Source organism: Aedes aegypti, chromosome 1 (assembly GCF_002204515.2).
Source record: "Aedes aegypti strain LVP_AGWG chromosome 1, AaegL5.0 Primary Assembly, whole genome shotgun sequence".
NCBI classification, from domain to species: Eukaryota; Metazoa; Arthropoda; class Insecta; order Diptera; family Culicidae; genus Aedes; species Aedes aegypti.
The window spans coordinates 227002061-227021533 of NC_035107.1; the positions used below are offsets into that span (position 1 = coordinate 227002061).

Here is a 19473-nt window from a genome sequence, read left to right on the forward strand (position 1 = left end):
GTATTTCGCATACCCTTAGTAACCATTAGCACTACATCTGCATCTTGGATGCACACATGCATTAGAATAGCATTTCCACTGCGTAGAAACTCTATTACTGCATCATCTAAGTCTTATGCATATAGGTATGTACTATATTGGCTCTATATTCACATATAGGGCATGTTTCAATGCCATCCAGTGTTTTGACTGATATGCCATGATCTTTGTATTTGCTTGTAGTGCTAAGAGGAAGCCAAACATAAATCTCACTACCACAACCGCAGATTTCATGACAGCGAAAAGTGATGGTTGAAATTGGTGTGTATTCTCCCCAACAATATTCATCTTCTGTGACCGAAGGAGCAAAAGAGCAGGACTTCAACAACTCAACAATACGGGTGCCGCAGATTCGAGACGAAATGAAGATTTTGCATTATTATAGAACAAATCAAAATGTGGCAATGGCATGTCGTAAGGCGCCATCTACAAATTATGCAACGCTCTAGGGGGAGGGAAGAGTAGGCTCAAACGTTACGGTTCATACAAAAATTTCGGAATTTTTATACGAAAAGTGTAACGGAGGGGGGAGTTAGCCGTAATAAATGGATGCTGCCCAAAAAGAATAAAAAAAAACACAAAAATAAACTACTATCTGAATCTTTTCATTATGATTTTTACATGTTATTTGAGGTTTCCATTTTTATTAATTGATTTATTTACCTCATATGCCAGCTGCTTGGCTGCCTACGCGAAAGCTCTTTGGCTGCGTACACAAAAGAACAAAAAAAAATCGCTCGGAAAATCGGGCGAAAACAAGAGACGTTTCTCACTTGGTATTATATTAGCATTAGTGGTGCAGAGTAGCACGGTTTATATTCTAGCAATATAAAGGCACGCTATTTCGCCTAATCTGGTTTGAAAACAGCATCATATGCGTATATAAAGCTGACTTGCGTCAAATGACTAGCTCATATGCGCATATAACGCTGTTACCATGGCGCATTATCATACTTATTGGTTTCTTGAGTTATGAAGCAAAAGAATAAACAACATTTCATCCTAATCTGAGATGGAATCGGATCTGCAGACTAACAGAATGAGAATTCCTACCCAGTAAGTGGTCAAATACCAACGTCGTGTACACTCTTAGCATCTGCTCACAGATTGCATTGCTTGGACCTTTCAGCAAATCCGCACCTTTGACCCATTTCCAAGACTTCCAACACACGAATGTCAGAGTCCAAGCATGAATTGCCACTCCCAGGATTTCGAATAAGCACGTGCTTTCCGTTTTAAAAGCTGCATCACAAGGTGGAAATCGAAGCATTATAAAAGGTAGAGCAACAGAAAAAAAATCTGGAATCACGCAGACCCATACCCACTTCGCTTACTCACCATTAGGACCTGTATTAGCTTTAAGTCGAAGGTTGACCGTTGATTCGCCGAGTTATTTTTATGCTAATTTTTAATTTATACGCCTTTTTATTTTATTTTCAAAAGACCGTTAATTAAACCTCCGGGATGGTGCGCCTCCTTTTCTCCACAACCGCAATATAGTGGAACAACGTTACGGTGTGTCTATTATCGTAATTCACAGGAATAAAAAATATCAATAATTCTGCACCATTCGAAAGTTTATGATATCCTACCATCCTTTCCGTGAATTTGAATATGTTTCATCGACGGAAATAAATGTTCTGTGTTCATTAGCCTGGGACACGGTTATATGAAAAATTTAGATTTTAGCTCCAGTCCACTTTTTGGATTGCATTTAGGTCCTATAACAACTGTGCAAAATTTCAGCTCGATCGGTGAAACTATATTTTAGCGCCAGCCGTTCAAAGTTTGTATGGAATTTACTATAGGGAAACTTACTTTTGCAAGGAAAAATCGCCAGAGGTCGCCTGTTGAACTCTATAAAAATTCTGAATACAGATCTCGATAGGTATGTCTTCGATGAACAACATTGCCGAAGACCGCAAAGCAATCCGATGCTTGTGAAAAAAGTTATTAAGCATAGACTATTCAGAAATTTTGCCCGATTTTGTTATAATTGTTATTCCTTTACGTGTTAATGAACGTCGCCTTGCCATTAGGTTTCCGTTAAATAACTTTTTTCACAAGTGTCGGATTATTCCGCGGTCTTCGGCAATATTCTTCATCGTAAAAATACCTATCGAGGTCTGTGTTCAGAATTTTTATAGAGAGTCAATGAGCGACCTCTGGCGATTTTTCTTTGCAAAAGTAAGTTTTCCCATAGTAAATCCCATACAAACTTTAAACGGCTGGCGCTAAAATATAGTTTCTCCGATCGAGCTGAAATTTTGCACAGTTGGTATAGGACCAAAATGCAATCCAAAAAGTGGACTGGAGCGAGAATCTAAATTTTGTCCCACACTAGTGTGCATATTTGATGATCATGTTTTTGTTTTGTTAATAACGATTTTAGACACACCTTGCCGTCATTCATGAAATCGTCGTATCGGAGTCCACAGTCCAGGAGCAGCGTGCCAGTTCAACCTTCTTTTCCATCGTCCTTGTGGGCAGGGAAAATATGGGCCCTCGATTCGTTTACGTTGATAAGACACTCGCAAAGTTTTTTGCTTTTTTGCAGACATGCATTCGTTGGTGCTCATAGTGGTTATTATATCAGTGACCCAGTGGCACTTGTAGCGCCTTCATTAGTGCTTGCAGTTTGACTGCATCGGGCATTGCGCCAATGGATTGTTAAAAGATCCGTCAACATGCAGTGCTAATTGATATTCGGTTTTCGTGCTTAGCTGGGGATTTTTTTGTGCGTATTTGAAGATATTTTTTTTCTTGGAAATCTCATAGAATAATGCACTGCAGTACTTTTTATTGATCTGACAATAAAAACAATTAACCTGATATATGCACTGGAAAAAGCTCTTCATTTTTTTTTCTAAAACTCATTTTATAAAACAATAAAGTTCTAGCACTTGAAGATTCGAGATTTCTTCGAATTGTATTGTAAAGAGCACCAGTTGTTTAATTTTCGAAAAGCTAGTAACATACATATAACAGTTATTACTGAAACTCAACTGAAACCTGGATCCATACTTTTTCATTTATCGAAATAATCGACTTGATGGAGCATGTGGTAGAGTTGCTATCATTATTAATAGGCGTATTAAACATCAACTTTTTTCGTCATTTGTTGCCAAAGTTCTTGAAACTTTGGGTGTTTCTGTTGAAACACAGCTTGGTGAATATGCTTTCCTGCCTATTTGCCTTTTCAAATCACTGGGCAGCAAGTTAATTTGCTCGTTACATTTCAAATATCCTATGAAGCGATTCTCAATCCTGTCAGCTCCACTTTTAATAATTTTCGAGCTGACTAGAATACATATGAAACATATATCGATGGTAATCTTGATGTCAATATTTCTTTGCAAAAAAAACTTGATATTAACAATGCTCTCGAAACTTTAACTAATTCCATTGTTGAAGAAATCCAAAATGTGAACTAAAATATTCGAATCCGTTATAATAGACGATGATCTTAAACTCTCGATCCGCCTTAAAAACGCGAGGAGAAGGCAATTTCAACGCATTCGCAATCCTGCTATGAAAATTATGTGGCAGAATCTACAAGCAAAAATTTCGAAAAAAAATGTCTCAATTGAACCCTGGCTCTAAACCATTTTGGAAATTATTGAATACTTTGAAAAAACCTCAGAAACCAGAAGTTGGAAAACTGATAGCGTTAAAACTCAAAAACTTGCCTGTCGATGATGGAATTTACATCCTCATAAAGAAACTTTTAGAGAGTAGCTTATCATTGTCGTTTGATATATTTAACAAATGTTTTCAGTTGGCATATTTTCCTTACAAATGAAAAAACGCCAAGGTTGTACCAATTTAAAACCAGACAAAATTCCTGCTAAAACTTCTAGCTATCGTCCAATCAGCTTGCTTTCACCCATCAGTAAACTTTTTACAAAGGTTATATTGAACAGAATGATGGTCCACATAAAAATAAAATATTTTTTGCCAATTAACAGTTCGGATTCCGACATGGACATTCGACTTCTCATGATACTAGTAAAAATATTTGAACAATTTTCGCTGTACAGATTTTGGTGGACCAATTCCTAGAGGAACTTATGATTAAATTGCTGGAATCCCTGGAAAAGTTTCTAGATACATCTCTTGAAGAATTCTGCGATTTCATCAAAAGTATCATTGAAACCCAAAAATAATTTCCGAGTAATCCGAAATAAACCGAATACGTAGTGAAAACTGCTGCCCAAAGGACTCCAGCACCGGAACCAGGAAGACCCTGGCCTCCATTTCCGGTCATTAATCAATAGCGTTTACCATATTTGTCGCAACCTCGTTCCCTTCGGTGCGCATCCGCTTTTACGTTTCGGCAATTACTTTAGTCCACTCGTCGCGACACCGGCCAATAACGTCTTAGAACTCCGAACCGAGACCATAAATAAAGGAAAATTCAAATGTCCACCGCAAGACGGCAGCGGCGGCGGTCCCGATTTGTAGCTGGAACCATTAACGCTAGCCGTTCGTCACGCTCATTCATTTCCGAAGGGTGAGATTCAATCTGTTGAATTTCATTGGCTATTTCGGGATTGTAATTATTTCACAGACTGGTAGGTGTACGCATAATCAATTTTAACAACGTGACAACTTGTGGCACGTGGTGTTAGTTTATGGGCGTTTGGAACTTGAATTACAATGGTAGGTCAGCTATAGGTATGTACCGGACATAGAAGCCTGGTTGTAGGTCATGACACTTTGAGAGAACTCAATTCGACAAAAACTTAGACACTCAAAGGGTAGTGATGCCATGTGCCTGGGATTGAGTCCCACTCCTAAGATTTCACACATGACCTTTAGGTTTATTCTTTTTTTTTATTACGACTGCAGCTACTTTTACTGGTTGTGCTACTTTTTCCCGAATATCGGTTCCCCGAATGTCGTTTCCCCGGAAGCCAGTTCCCTGAATGCCAGTTCCCCAAATATCCCGTTTCTCCGAAAACCCCACTTCCCCGAAAAGTTTTTGGAACTCATAATGGTCATATCTTTATACATTCCAGGGTGGCCTTCTTTGTTTGATTGGCGATTCTTACGAGTTTTACAGTCCTCAGCATTTTTGGCAACATGTGTAAAGCCGACAATGATCAAATACCTTCTTCTTTAGATTGCTTATAGTTATTATCAATTCACCATCCTTCCACTGAAACTTATTATGGCGCCTAGTCGAACTGCTCCACTTTTCGGGGAAACGGGTCATTCGGAGAAACGGGTTATTCGGGGGAACTGGCGTTCGGAGAACCGACATTCGGAGAAACGACATTCGTGGAAAAGTAGCACAATCATCTTTTTAGGGGAAATGTATTCAACAGCAGCAGATTGACCTATTTTTGCCAAATTAAGTGTAATTGGTGTACCGTTAAGTCACCAGTCACCGTGCGGCCTCCATTCACCGTGCACATATATTCAAACAATGTTCGCAAATTATTCTTTTGTCAGCAAAATAAGATAACACTGATGAAATAAAGTAGTTCTTGTCACAAAGAATTTTGAAAAAACCTAGTTTATGTAGTCAAAATCGTGTGAATTCTGATTAATAATGGGATGTTTTAAAACTCTTAATAGAAACGCCAAAAATTCACATTTTTAATTTCAACGTTAAAGTATCATTTTTATCATAAGTTCAATAAGTTTTCGCTGTAGATACTTCTAGTAAGATGTATTTCATTGTATGAACCATTAGATTTTATGCAAATTTGATTGTTTTATTGTGTTTCAGTCGAAACACAAATGCACGGTAAATGGATCCTTATCAATATTTATGGTTTCTATTACAGTGCATTAGTGTAAAAGGTTTTTAATTATTGGGTAATATTGGATTCATTGGATTGGATTTGTTGGATATGAAAGGATTTGGACAATACTGTCAAACTTTCAATTACTCTGAACGCCCTTACCCCAAATGACATTACCCCGAATGGGTCAATACCCCGAACGCTACTACCCCGAATGAGCAATTACCCCGAATAGTTCAGAATGCAGCGCAGCATTTTTTGAAAGCAATAAAATAAGACAAGCACGGCCCACTGCAAGCACTGGTTGCGGTAGAGTAGCTGGTAACCAAGAATACGCAAAAATACGATATAAGATTTTCTTCTCATCCATATATTAGCTATTCTCTCGAAAAATGCTGGTGATGATTATTTCCTCCCTGTTGTTTTTGTCAGAGATTTTTGGCTTATAGGCGGATCTAATGATTTTGTTTGAGGGAGCAAACTGTTAGGCCGAAAGGGTCGGTAGGCCGAAATTACATTTGATCATTTATCACACATTTCCTTTTTTCTCCTTCTTTTAAATGAAGGCTGTTCTTTCTAGTTAGTTATTCACTCCGATATTGTGGGCTTCTAGGTTATGCAAATCATCCTGATCCAACAACTAAAAACCCATTTGACCTTAAAATTCTTTCGGCAGCATTACGATCTATTGGATCGTATCGATTATTTTTGGCTTAATGACTCTTTCGGCCTATAGAGGCTTTCGGCCTAATGACTCTTTCGGCCTATCGGCATTCAGCCTAACTGGATATAATCGAGGATTATTTGTCAGAGATTCTACTTTATTTTATTTATAGGCGGATCAAATAATTCTGTTAGAGCGATTATTCACATCATAGCTGCAAGCATTTCATCAGAAATATTCCCTTCTTTGTAATATAGGCTGTTCTTTCAAATTATTGTTGGAAGAGCTAGCCTCTAATAATTTTGAAAGAACTGGTAATTCTCATATAAAACGAGATATTCTAAAAAAAAGTTATGCTATTGTCAGAGTAATTAATTGTTCCTCTTGTTAGGTGAATATTCTAAAATTAAGGTCACCTAATGGATTGCTCGCCAGTTTTTTTGCATAACAGTTCCTCAATCCAACAGAGTTAATTTTCTGTTTCAACTATTATTGGAAATCAGCTGAAGAATTCCAGATACCGAAGCGATTTTTTTCGCTGTGATGTAGATGGAAGGTCGTCGTAATTTCATCCTTATGTCGATACTTGCAAGTGCGTTACAGCGTTTCTGTATTGTTCATTTTGTTGTCGAATAGATTGTCGTGCAAATTTTCAACGCATTGCTGTTATACGTATTTAAATCATTACGCCGTGATGTTGTGTAAATTTTGGATCATACGCTGAAATCTCGACAAGCGAAATGTATGGTGCTAGCGGATCATTAAGGCGAAGTAAGCCGTCATCTCACGATTTCGAATCCAAGAAAAATAGTTGGTATTGCACTGATATAGCTGAAAAAGTATCAGCATACTTTATTCATGTAAGCGCGTACAGTGATACTTTTTCAAGTCAATAAAAACTATCAAGACTAAGTTTTATCACTTTGAAATGCAAGCTGAAAAGTCATCATTGTTGCCAAAACGAATGGCGGGCTACTTAGCCTTAAATGGATCAAATGAACTAATTAGTATTCAATAAACCCTCCATATTTCAAATGGTTAGATACAGTAATAGAGATACGGTGAGGCATAATTGGGGTTTATTGGGTTAGGCTGATCGTAAAGCATAGAAATGTTACAATGGTCATTAGCCAAATACTTCAGTCTACCGTAGCATAGCAGTAGTGTAATAGGTAATGCAGGAAACATTGATGATTTTATGCGCTGTTCGAACGTGAATTCAACAGCTGCTCAAGCCACGATGTCAAAATCATCATGGGAGATCTAAAGGCTCATGTTGGCCAGGGGGAGGAGTTCAGACCGACGATTGGAAAGTTCAGCGCTCTCCGGTGGACAAACGAAAATAACCTACGACTAATTGATTTCGACGCCTCTAAGAATATGGCCATTCAAAGAACCTACTCCCATCGCAGACTCCACAGCAGACAGAATCGCAAATTGACCACGTTCTGATTGATGGACGGCACTTCTCCGACATCGCCTCTGACCACTATCTGGTGATGGTTAAACTGCGCCCAAAATCTCCGTCGTTAACAACGTACGGTACTGACGGCCGCCCCGATATGACCTAGAGCAGCTCAAGCAACCAAATGTCGCAACTGCATACGAGCATTACCTCGAGGCTGCATTACCGGAAGAGTGTGAGCTGGATGAAGCCCCTCTTGAGGACTGCCGGAGTTCAGTTGAAGCAGCAACGTCGGGGACGTGGGACGGAGCCGACGGGACGATTGGATCTACGAGGAATGTAGGCAGATACTAAGGTTCTCCGACATTACCCGGAATACAATTGCTCGGTAGACCATTTACTCGGTAGACCATTTACTCGGTAGACCATTTACTCGGTAGACCATTTACCGGAATGAACCATTTACCAGAAAACCATTACCCGGAAAGATCATTCACCGGAAAACTATTTCTCTACATTGTAGACTTTTTTTCAAAAACGACCTTTTAACAGTTTTACGGTCATTCAGGCCAGTATGTTGATTCAAAAATATTTGAAATGACTACCAAAGATAATGAACAGGGGAGGTTTGTTCTTCCTTCAAAATACATGAGCATCGAAGTCAATATGCACCATTTTCAAATACAGTGGGATTTCGTTTTTGGCAACAAAGTTGAAATTTTCAGTTGCCAAAAACGGAACCGTGCCAAAATCGGAACCCATATTTCAAATTTTATTTTTCGACTATTGGTTTTGAAAGCATCATTACAATGTTAATACATCATTTTTATGGAATCATAAGGCGATGAGACTTCGAAAAGGTTCACTATGAAGCATTTTCCCGAAGGGTTATATTATGCCATGAATCTATAGCTCCGTAATATTAAATCTGGCAAACGATATTCTGGTCGTGTTTTTACGCCTCAACGTCTTCAATTATTTTTTAGAAGCTTTATGCATAATTTTTGTATAAGAGGGCCTTGTAAAACCAATAATCGCATAAGTGACTTTTATTGAAGAACAGGACATTTTCTTAAAACTATGGGAGAAAACGAAAACAAACATGTTTTCTTTTAAAGACATATTTGCGAATCAAAAGCGCTGGGTATTGCAAAACGGCATGGACTTTTTTTCTAATTAAATGAACAATTAAAATCAGTTTATCTTTTGGACTTTAGCATAAAATCTGAAAAATTCGGTAAGTTTAGAATTGCTCCTTCAATTTATGTTTCTGATAAAGTAAAGCATTTTATAATGAATGAATGACTGTATCAAAAGGGCAAACATAAACATGAGAAGATGCATAAATGTCTTGTAATTGTGTAGAATTTAATTTTTACTTGAAATAATTTTTAATTCAACTTGATATATGTTTTACACCTTCCTTATGAAATCAACTGAAATTTACAGGATACTGTTATGAAACCTCAAGAACCTTATAGGAATCTTCAGGTTCTCATAAAAAATCTACAGAAAAAAACGCTTGAGCTCTGAAGCATCTTGCCAAGCATCCGTAGGTCTCGCATAGAGTTCTCAGGATCTTGCTAAGGACTTTGCTATGAGTTAACATCTTGGAATTCCGCTGCGATGTTGCCGTAAATTCTCAAGTCTCCGATGAAAAAAAATTAAAAGTTCATTATTATTAGGCTACCACTAGCACATCTCAAATTCCTCTGGGAACCTTTTCAAAATCCTCAAGTTTTCGCCGAAAATTTAAAAAAAAAACTACTAGAAATTCACATTATCCCGCTTAAAATTTACAAAATGCCCTAGAGTTTATTAGAAATCACCAGATTTTGGACATAATCCTTCATAACCAGTTATAAGGATCATTTTGATGATGTTGAGACCCGTATCCTTGATTAACAATCTTGTACAGAATTCTGGATCGTCTCTTAACAAATCTAACGCCTTATAGAGTCTATAGAAAAGAGAGAACGTAGCTTTAAATGGTTGACGCAGAAAGATCAATATACACACCAATACCACAGACAAAAAGTAAAAACACTCTCAGTCGTATTTATCGCACGCTCCAATGGTATTATTGAAAATAAATTGTAGTTTGGACTGTATTTGCATTTGTCATGTTATTTAATGAAATTTAAAAAAAGTTATGATACACGAAATTTTGCTGTACATATTTGTATCTATTATTGCGGTGTGTTTTTACATACGCAATGTATATAAATCCATAATAATAAAGACAGCGAGACAAAATGTATGATTGTAACTCTGTGTGAGTCATAGATTTTTCGTTGCTCTTATGTCGGTGCTTGTGCTTTGTTCGAACAAGCTGTTCCAAACCTGAAGAACAGTGTTTTTTTATTGTATCACCTACTGGCAGACTCAAGTGGGCTGGTCACTCAATATGAATGCCTATGAAAAAAGAATGATCTTAAGTTGAGATACAGGTGGAGATTATTGGTCTCATAAAACGTTGCCTATGTATGACCAATGACCATTCTGAAGTAAATAAGCGCGTACGCGAGTCCTTAGTAGTTGGTGAGATTTGGGGAAACATCGACGAAAATGCAGATCTGGAATGTAATCGGTGTGGAGTTGACATGCTATTCAAGTGACTAAAGCAACAGACACGATAATATTTACAAAAATTCACAAATTTTAATGGTATTGAAAAATGTTGCCAAAAACGGATCCATTTTGTTGCCAAAATCGGGGGGTGCCAAAATCGGAGCATGCCAAAAACGGAGCATGCCAAAAACGGAATCCCACTGTATTTGCATTTCATAGATGATTCACCTTTAGGGGCCCAGATAGCCGTAGCGGTAAACGCGCAGCTATTCAGCAAGACCAAGCTGAGGGTCGTGGTTTCGAATCCCACCGGTCGAGGATCTTTTTGGGTTGGAAATGTTCTCGACTTCCCAGGGCATAAAGTATCATCGTATCTGCCACACGATATACGCATGCAAAAATGGTCATTGGCATAGTAAGCTCTCAGTTAATAACTGTGGAAGTGCTCATAAGAACATTAAGCTGAGAAGCAGGCTCTGTCCCAGTGAGGACGTAACGCCAGAAAGAAGAAGAAGAAGAAAATGATTCACCCTCTTTTAAAAATAAGCTGTTCTTTAAACTTTTATCTGAAGCTTGCCTTGGCTGAACTGGCTGAATAAGGCTCCTACTATGTAACTTTACTTTAAACATTTGATCGTCAGTTCTCCAAGTGTCCAAATGTTTATAAATAAGCAATGATTAGAATTTTCAATACGATGGATTGTGCTTCTTTTCGCCGACAATCAATTCACCGAATGTCGTTTTCGAAACCTTCAACCACCCGAATTAAAATCTTTCGAGTTATATCGATTTCGGCATTTTTTGCAATATTTGTTTAGTCGAAAATGACAAAGCATCTTGATTACTTATTATACTTTCTAGTTTAAGGACATCACAATGGCGAATTGTTAAACTTGGTGAACTTTCGACCACCAAGGCACTAAGGGATGGTACACAAATTATGTCACGCTAAATTTCAAATTTTTATACATATATTTTATGAATTTCTTAAATCATAAAGCTAGAATGAGAATCGCACTGTTATATGTCGCTTCCCTCGCGTCGCAAGATTAGTGTTTTTTATGCGATTTCAAAATTGGAATCCAAACTAATTTAAGGCGAAGTGGGCTGTCATGGAAATATGTACGCGTCGTTGATGATTGTTGCTGAATCATGTCTCAATTTCGAATTAATGAAAATCAATTGATATTGCACTGACTCACAGAAAAAAAGTATTAGCATGTTTTTGCTGTTAGAGCATATAGTGATACTTTTTTGGATCAATATGAACTATGAGGACTGAGTTTAATTACTTTGAAATTGCTAGCTGCAATGTCAACATACACTCCCGTGCATAAGTTTGGGTTCACCCCCTAAAAAACATACAAATGTGTTCAGTCCATATCTCTGAGATTACACGTCCAATTGAAACTCTCTAAGCCGCATTCGAAAGGCAAAGAGTTATTCTTACTTTATATGTATTTTTCAAAAACATTTTTTGAATTTTTTATACTAAATTTTTACTTAAACTTGTGACAAGTGGTTCATTTGAGGTCATTTTTGTCAATATCTCTGCCATTCTTCAACCGATTTTAATAATTCATAGCTTTTTCAAACGCAAATAATGGCGCGTTTGGATTCCACAGATTTGTTCGTGTTTTAAGTAAGTTCAGGTGAACCCAAACTTTTGCACGATACACCATACTGAGGGGTGAACTCAAACTTTTGCATGATGACTTGAATGACTGTTTCATTGATTTTGAATAGTTTTCAGATTTTTCCGCAAAAAAATCGTGAACGCCCTTCAAAGAATATAAGATTACGGTTCTAATGACACTTTGTTTTAAAATTTTGGTCGATTTAATGGTGAGGAAATTAGCTATGTTTTTTCTGTGTGTTTTTTAAAAAATGTCACAACTTTAAATACAAATTAAGTGAACATAATTCAAAAAATGTTTTTGGAAAAAAACATACAAAGTGAGAATAACTTTTTGCCTTTCGAATGCGTTTTAATATTCTAGATAGAAAAAAACAATAATTAAAATTTAGAAAATATACATTTATCCATAGGAAATACAATTTTCAATTAAACAAAATGCGATGAGCCCCGCTTGACCCTGCAATTATTCGTACAAATATTAAAAGGGTATAGGTTGAGGAACAGCATGATGCTAAAATTAGCTGCTACTACTTGCAACTTTACAAGATATGCACACATAAATTTGATGTGAAAAAATCAGAAAACCGTTCGTAAATCTTCAAAATGGAGAGCTAGCGCTTCAGTGTCTTTGGCAAAAATGTGTATTTATACAGCACCTTAAACATTGTAGAACATTGTAAAAATGTAAAAATTCAAATTTAGAAGTTATGGAGAAAATATTAGTTTTAAGGGGGTACCCATCATTTTTACCCCCTAACTTCGTCAGTGTAGGAGATAGAGCTTTCCTGTCTTCGACAAACTTTCATGAAATGATGTCGCCTACAATACTTCCTTAGACGGTTTTTAATTTTGACAATAATTAAAAAAGTTAATTTTTTTTCTCAGTGTATATCACTTTAAGTGAATTTTTTTCAGTGTCTAAATTAAGTACTCAACAAATGATGAAACTTTGTAGAACATGTCAAAACGCTAAACCCAATGGTTTCAGCACAAACACACATGTCCCACTTTTTTTGATTTCGTCCCACTGTGCGTTGCGGCAAAGTGAAGCTATTCGGAAAGATCGAGCTGATGCTGATAGAATTTAATACCGCCAGTTCAACATTTTTTCTGGTTGGCAAATTTGACGACATTTCAGAGCAAGAGTAGTCAAACTATAGAGTAAGGTGGGGCAAAAGTTCGACCTTAGTGGTATGATCAAAGTTTCCAGGAAAACAATAGCAATTGAAACAAAACATATAGCATACAGTGAACATTCAAGATTGTGGGGCAAAAATTCACTGATCAAAACACAAAATATCGATAATTTTATGACAGGCATACTTTACACCAGCCGTAAAATTAAGTTTGCCGAAAAATACACACTAAATTTTCATCAAAAAATTGCCTAAAATAGGGTTAATTGTAACATATCCAAAAATAGCAGATTTTTCGCAAAACTAAGTGAAAATGTGGAATTGTTGTGACATTTTTCGCATGACCAGACAAATTTTGCTAAATTTGAAGATAATATGTGAATTTGAAGCAATTTGCAAGTTTTTCCTTGCGTTTATACATGGCTCGAACTTTTCCCCCGCTGATTCAAACTTTTGCCCCACTATGGGCCAAAAATTGTTTCAAAGCATTTATGCAAAAACTAATACACCTCAATGTATCCTTATGGTATGCCTAGAAACGCTCTTACATAAAATATTAAAAAACAAATTTTATTTTCAATTGGTTCCATGCAACGAAAGTTTGACCAAAATATACAATATTCACGTTGAAAAACAACAAATAGTCATAACTTTTACAAATCTCAGTCGATTTTTATGTTATTTGGATTGAAAGTCTCTTACTTGAATAGCATTCGAACTACCATGACATTTCTAAGTTTTGTTTTGAATTGAGCTAGAAATCTTAAAAAGAAACTCTTAACCCACTCGAACTTTTGCCCCACTTTACTCTATACGAATGCAATAATAGTCAGTTGACATGGGCTCTCAGCTATTAACTGTTGAAATACTCCTAGAACAAAGCAGGTTTGTCCAAGTTGGTTTATGGACAAAAGGTCGAAAGACAAAACGTCGAAAGGACAAAAGGTCAAAAGGACAAAAGGTCGAAAATTATTTGCATGGTGGGAAATTTTTCCTTCTTTGAAAATAGAATTTCAACCTTTTGTCCCTCCTTTTTTGTTCTTTGACCTTTTGTCCTTTCGACCTTTTGTTTTTCAACCTTCTGTCCTTTCAATCTTTCGTCATAGATTCGTCCAAGTTGAGTCGTAACGCTGGCAAGAAGAACAACATATTTGGTCCATAGCGGTTTGGAGATATCTTGAAAAAGTTTTTGTGAAAAATGGGAATGTCCATGGCTAGCATGACAAAATGTGTGCCCAGCATCAATGAAAGAGAATAAAAATTGTATACAAATGTACTAATGAAGGTTGTTGAAAATAGAAGATTTGGTTTTCCGGGTAATGGTACATTCCGGTAAATGGGTTTTCCGAGTAATGGTAAGTGTTCCGGTAAGTGGTCTTCCGGTAAATTGCATTCCGGGTATTGGTATAGAGTCAGATACTGAAGGAGAAGAATGCAGCGCGGGCGGCCATGCTACAGCAGGGACACGGCAGAACGTGGAACGTTATTGACGGAAACGGCAACAGCAGACCCGCCTCTTTCGAGAAAAAAAACGCCGTCTGGAGGAGACGGAGTGCGAGGAGATGGAACAGATGTGCCGGTCTCAAGAAGCACGGATGTTCTGATACTCAACACATCCCACAACGGCTTCGTACCGCGAGCCGAGATGTGCAGGGATTAGGATGGGAGCATCTTAACGGACGAACGTGTAAAGATGAAAAGATGGAAGCAGCACTTCGATTAACACCTGAATGGCGCTGAGAGCACATACAATGAAGGTCGAGAGAACGGAGGATACTGCGGACGATGGAAACCAACCAGCCCCTACTTTGAGGGAGATTAAGAATGCCATTTACCAGGACATTGAAGCTGTTGGTAAGGATGATATCGGAGCTGAATTCATAAAGATGGGCCCGGAGAGGCTGATCATTTTTCTGCGCTGGATTATAGGCATAATTTGGGAAACACAAAAGCTACCGTAACAGTGGAAGAAAGGGTTAATATGCCCCATCTACAAGAAAAGTGACAAGTTAGATTGTCAGAACTTCCGAGTGATCTACATCCCAAACGCGTCTGTTATGTTATCCCAGATAATCTGTCACCTGTAGTAAACAAGTTCGTGGGAAGTTAACAAGCCGGCTTCGTTAACTGCCGATTTATAACAGACCAGATCTTTACTGTACGGCAAATCCTCCAAAAATGTCGTGAATACTAAGTCCCAACACATCACCATTTTTGTCAATTTCAAGGCGGCATATGATAGTATCGACCGGGTAGAGCTGTGAATAAAAGTGACAAGATGCAAGTTTGGCAGCATTTTTTCACTTCAAACCGCTAGGCAGCGATGCAATTCTAAGGTTCTAAGGTGAAAAAACGCTGACAAACTTACACTGAAACAAGCGTTGCAGTAATGAGAACTATGAACGTGTTTTTAAATTTACTATTCCAACCACGATTGAGCTATCATAAACGCTTTTTATTTGCGTTTTGTTCCCTCTCAATCTAACCGCGTCGATAGCCGAGCGGCTAGCGTTCGCGCTTGGCAATCGCCAGGACCTCGATTCGATTCTGGTCTGCTGCAAGTTTTTAACCATGATATAGTAATTTTTACTGTCGAAATGGTGCCATGGTAAAATTGAATGCACAAAATATTCTAAATAAATGCGAATTTAGTCTGCACAAATCAAGTGGCGTTGTGTATTTAATTTAACCCTCTGATATAGTATTTTCAACCGCAACGCTGTTCTCAGTGCACATCTTGTCACTTTTATTCACAGAAAAGAGGATCGATGAAGAGAAATCGATCATGCGACTTTCGCCCTTATTCTAGCACACGCTTGATAAGATCTTTGACGGTGTGCAGGAAAACGGTGTGTGGCGGCGAAAGATGAACCACGAGCTCAGCCAACTCTACGGCAAACCCAGTATCCAGAAGGTGGCCAAAGCTGGAAGGATACGTTGTGCAGGACATGTTACAAGAATGCAAGAATCGTGTTCGCTTCAGATCCGGTTGGTACAAGAGGGCGTGGAGCGCAGCGAGCTAGGTGGGCAGATCAAGTGCGTATCGATTTGGCGAGCGTGGGGCAGACCCGAGGATGGAGAGATGCGGCCACGAACCGAGTATTGTGGCGTGAAATGGTTTATTCAGTGTTATTTGTTTAGATGTTAACTAAACAAATGAAATGAAATGAAAACGGGAGTCGATTTCTAAAATATTCATGTAAGGTACCGCGGGGCAAGTGGGTAAATGGGGTAAGTGAAAATAATTGGTATATTTAACTAAATATGTGTATTAACGTTTTAAATTCATGCGTAAACCTTTGAGGCCATTGAGAACATTACGTTAGCAAGAGATTTCTGAGATTTTTCAGCCATTATTGCATAATAGAGCGAAAGATTGTTAAACTGTCAACTATCACTCCGTAACAAGTTGGCGGCGTGCAATCTGATTTTAATATTTTCAGCTGAAAAAAGTTGCGGAAAAAAAATTTCTGTGCCACTTCTAAGTAGTCCCTTCTGACAGTTTTGAACTACAATAAAAAAAGTTTTAGAATTAATTCGACATAGACCTAAAAATAACTAAATTGAAACTCCGTCAATTTTCTACTCACGTGGGGCAAGTGAAAAGTTTATCATTAGAGATTGAATTTGTGTTTTCTCTTTAGGTAGCTATAAGTATACAAGGTTCGCAATTATAATAGAACAACAAGAGGTGCTGATAATTCAAGAAACACTATACTTAAAGCGTTAAAAGCTATTATCATGGCCAAATCATATAACTTCTCTAAAAAAAGGTTGCCAAATATTACGATATTAGTATGTTTACTTCGGACAGCCGATTAAATGAAAGACGTTGATTGAAAAGTTCCAATATAAGAGAACGCACGATAATCTCGTGGAATGTCTATGTAAAGCTAGTTCAAAACATAAAAAGGGGTATAGGTCTATCCACATAAAAAAAGTTTCCAAATACTTTATTGAAGGATTCCGTTTGATTTCTCCCGAAGAATTATTCGACGTAATACCCGATTTTCTTAACAAATAACGAGCGGTATAAATTCTACAGAGCAGAAATGCAATTGCTGTCCCATGATGTGAGAGCTAGCATTGGAAATGTTGCAGTTATAATGTTGTCGAATCATTTCAACAAACATAACTGAACAGAATAAAATTCAAGTAACAATAATACAAACATCTTTGTTCACATGTTACTTATGTTATTGTTCATTGGGACGCCTTAACAAATGTTAAAGGTAATAGAAATCGTAAATATAACTGTTAGTTCATGAATGTATTGTTCAAAACGATAAACTTTTCACTTACCCCACTTGTGGGGCAAGTGAAAAGTAAGGAGACGTTTTTCAAAAACTTTTTCTGTACTTTTTTCTTCAATTTTACATAAAAATAAATTTCAGCATATTGCTTATATTTGGTGGGAGTCAAGCTAAAAAATATACACGACCTCATTTGTTTTAATTTAAAGTCTCTAGGATTTGAAGAATCCCAACTATACGAAATTTATTACCCACTTGCCCCACGGTACCTTATATTGTGTTCGACAGCGACTACAGACGAGTCACGATTATAGGTTTGATTCACAAAATAGGCCCTTCAACTAGATAAATTAAATGAAATGTATCCTGGTTGCTGTTGTATACTCTTGAAATTACTCACCATCACAAACCAAAAATGCAAACCTCACAAAGCATGCATGTACTGTGATTAAACTCAATTAGTGCACAATTAATTTGGTTGTTCATCGAGGGAAATAAATTGCTTTAATACCTACATACGAAGGAACTGAAAACCGGCAAAGGAGATTGTTCGTTTCAGCAAATTCCACAATCGCTGGTTATCTGATTTCGTTTTGAAATTGAAAGCTTTACCGCATGTGGTCCCAAAAGCAAAAACTTTTACCACAGCCTCGATGCACTCTACCGTTAGACCACTGAGTTTGTTCTAATTAGCAGGTTGTCGGGTCGGTTACACAAGGAGGTACCTTCCTGCAAGGGAAAGCTCGGTCAGTGCAATGCAAGGACTCACATCATGTGTGCCAAAGCGCTATTATGGCGGTCTCGTGTTCTTATCTTTGGTTGTGATTTAATAACGTTGATTTATCCTCTGGGGCAGGATTTGGCCAGCGGTTTGAAATGAAACTTCGTGATCTCGTTCGTGAAGGAAACTTGTTCATAGAAATAATTACATACATGACTTTCTTATAATAATAAGAACGAACTTCTTCATATATGGTGGCAAAAAGCCTTTCTACATCAAATCACTAAAATTTATACGACTTCATCGACAATCTGTTATTATAGGTTAGACCATAGTAGCTAAAGTGTAATTATTTGTTCAATAAATATGAAAATTTAAAAGAGATTCAGGAAGTTTTAATTTCTAAAAGTTTGAAAGCTTTAGAAAAACCGTTAAAATCCTGTCTATCAGTTCATCCAACACTAGGTACTTCTCTCCAACTGTATTTCCGTCTTTCCTATTCCTTCTTTCCAGTGATAGCCAAAGAATGTGTCAATCACGGGGACTGTGCTACGATAGTAGCCACGAGCTGTGTCCAAGCCGCTGACGGAAAAATGCGATGCCTCTGCGGAGACTTTGAGGCGCCCGAAAATGGCTACTGCAAGGCCAAGTACAAAGGTAAGCCAAGAACCCCAAATTGAGCAATCCAATTTGAGCGGAATCATCCTTCATTGCCATCAACCTTACCAATGGGGAAGAGGGGGGAAAGCGGCTGTTAGAAACTCAACAAACAGGAAATTCGCCAAATTGCCACCGAGTTTGAACAATTGCTCGAACCGGGGGCTTTCAATTTGCATTCTTTAAAGCCAAGCTGCATGGCAAACGACGGACGGTCGACTGGTACAGACTTCCGGAGAGAGGTCGTTTTTCCGACAACGTTGTCCGTCGGAAAAAGTAGTTAAAAACATAAACATAAAGAAAAACTTTTCGGTTAGCACCACGAACCTCCTGAAAGGTGAACTTACAACATGCCACAGCGTGTTCAACAGCGTATTATGGGAATCAGTACACGGAAAGTGTTGGCATACATTGCCGGCTATTAGTCATGTAAGTTGCATCGTCTGCCAAAAAGTGAAGTATAGAAAACGGTGGTATGTGGCAAATTGCTCTGGAGCACATAACATGCACGGAAGATTGCCGATAAGTAGGGCGATTCATGGCCCTGTTTATACTGAAGAAGGAGTGGGGAGCTCGGAAGTCGACTGGGATTTATGAAGTTCAACATTGTAGGTTGGTTTAACGGTATAAAGCAA

At 37.7% G+C, this 19473-nt stretch overlaps 1 protein-coding gene across 1 annotated transcript in view; it reads left to right on the top strand.

Moving 5' to 3' along the window:
* LOC5580180 overlaps positions 1-19473 on the top strand; it is a 42783-nt gene that overhangs the window by 16777 nt on the left and 6533 nt on the right. The window contains exon 2 of the mRNA XM_001655546.2: positions 18695-18838. Coding sequence (XP_001655596.2) covers positions 18695-18838 — 144 coding nt within the window. The remainder of the gene's footprint in view (positions 1-18694; positions 18839-19473) is intronic.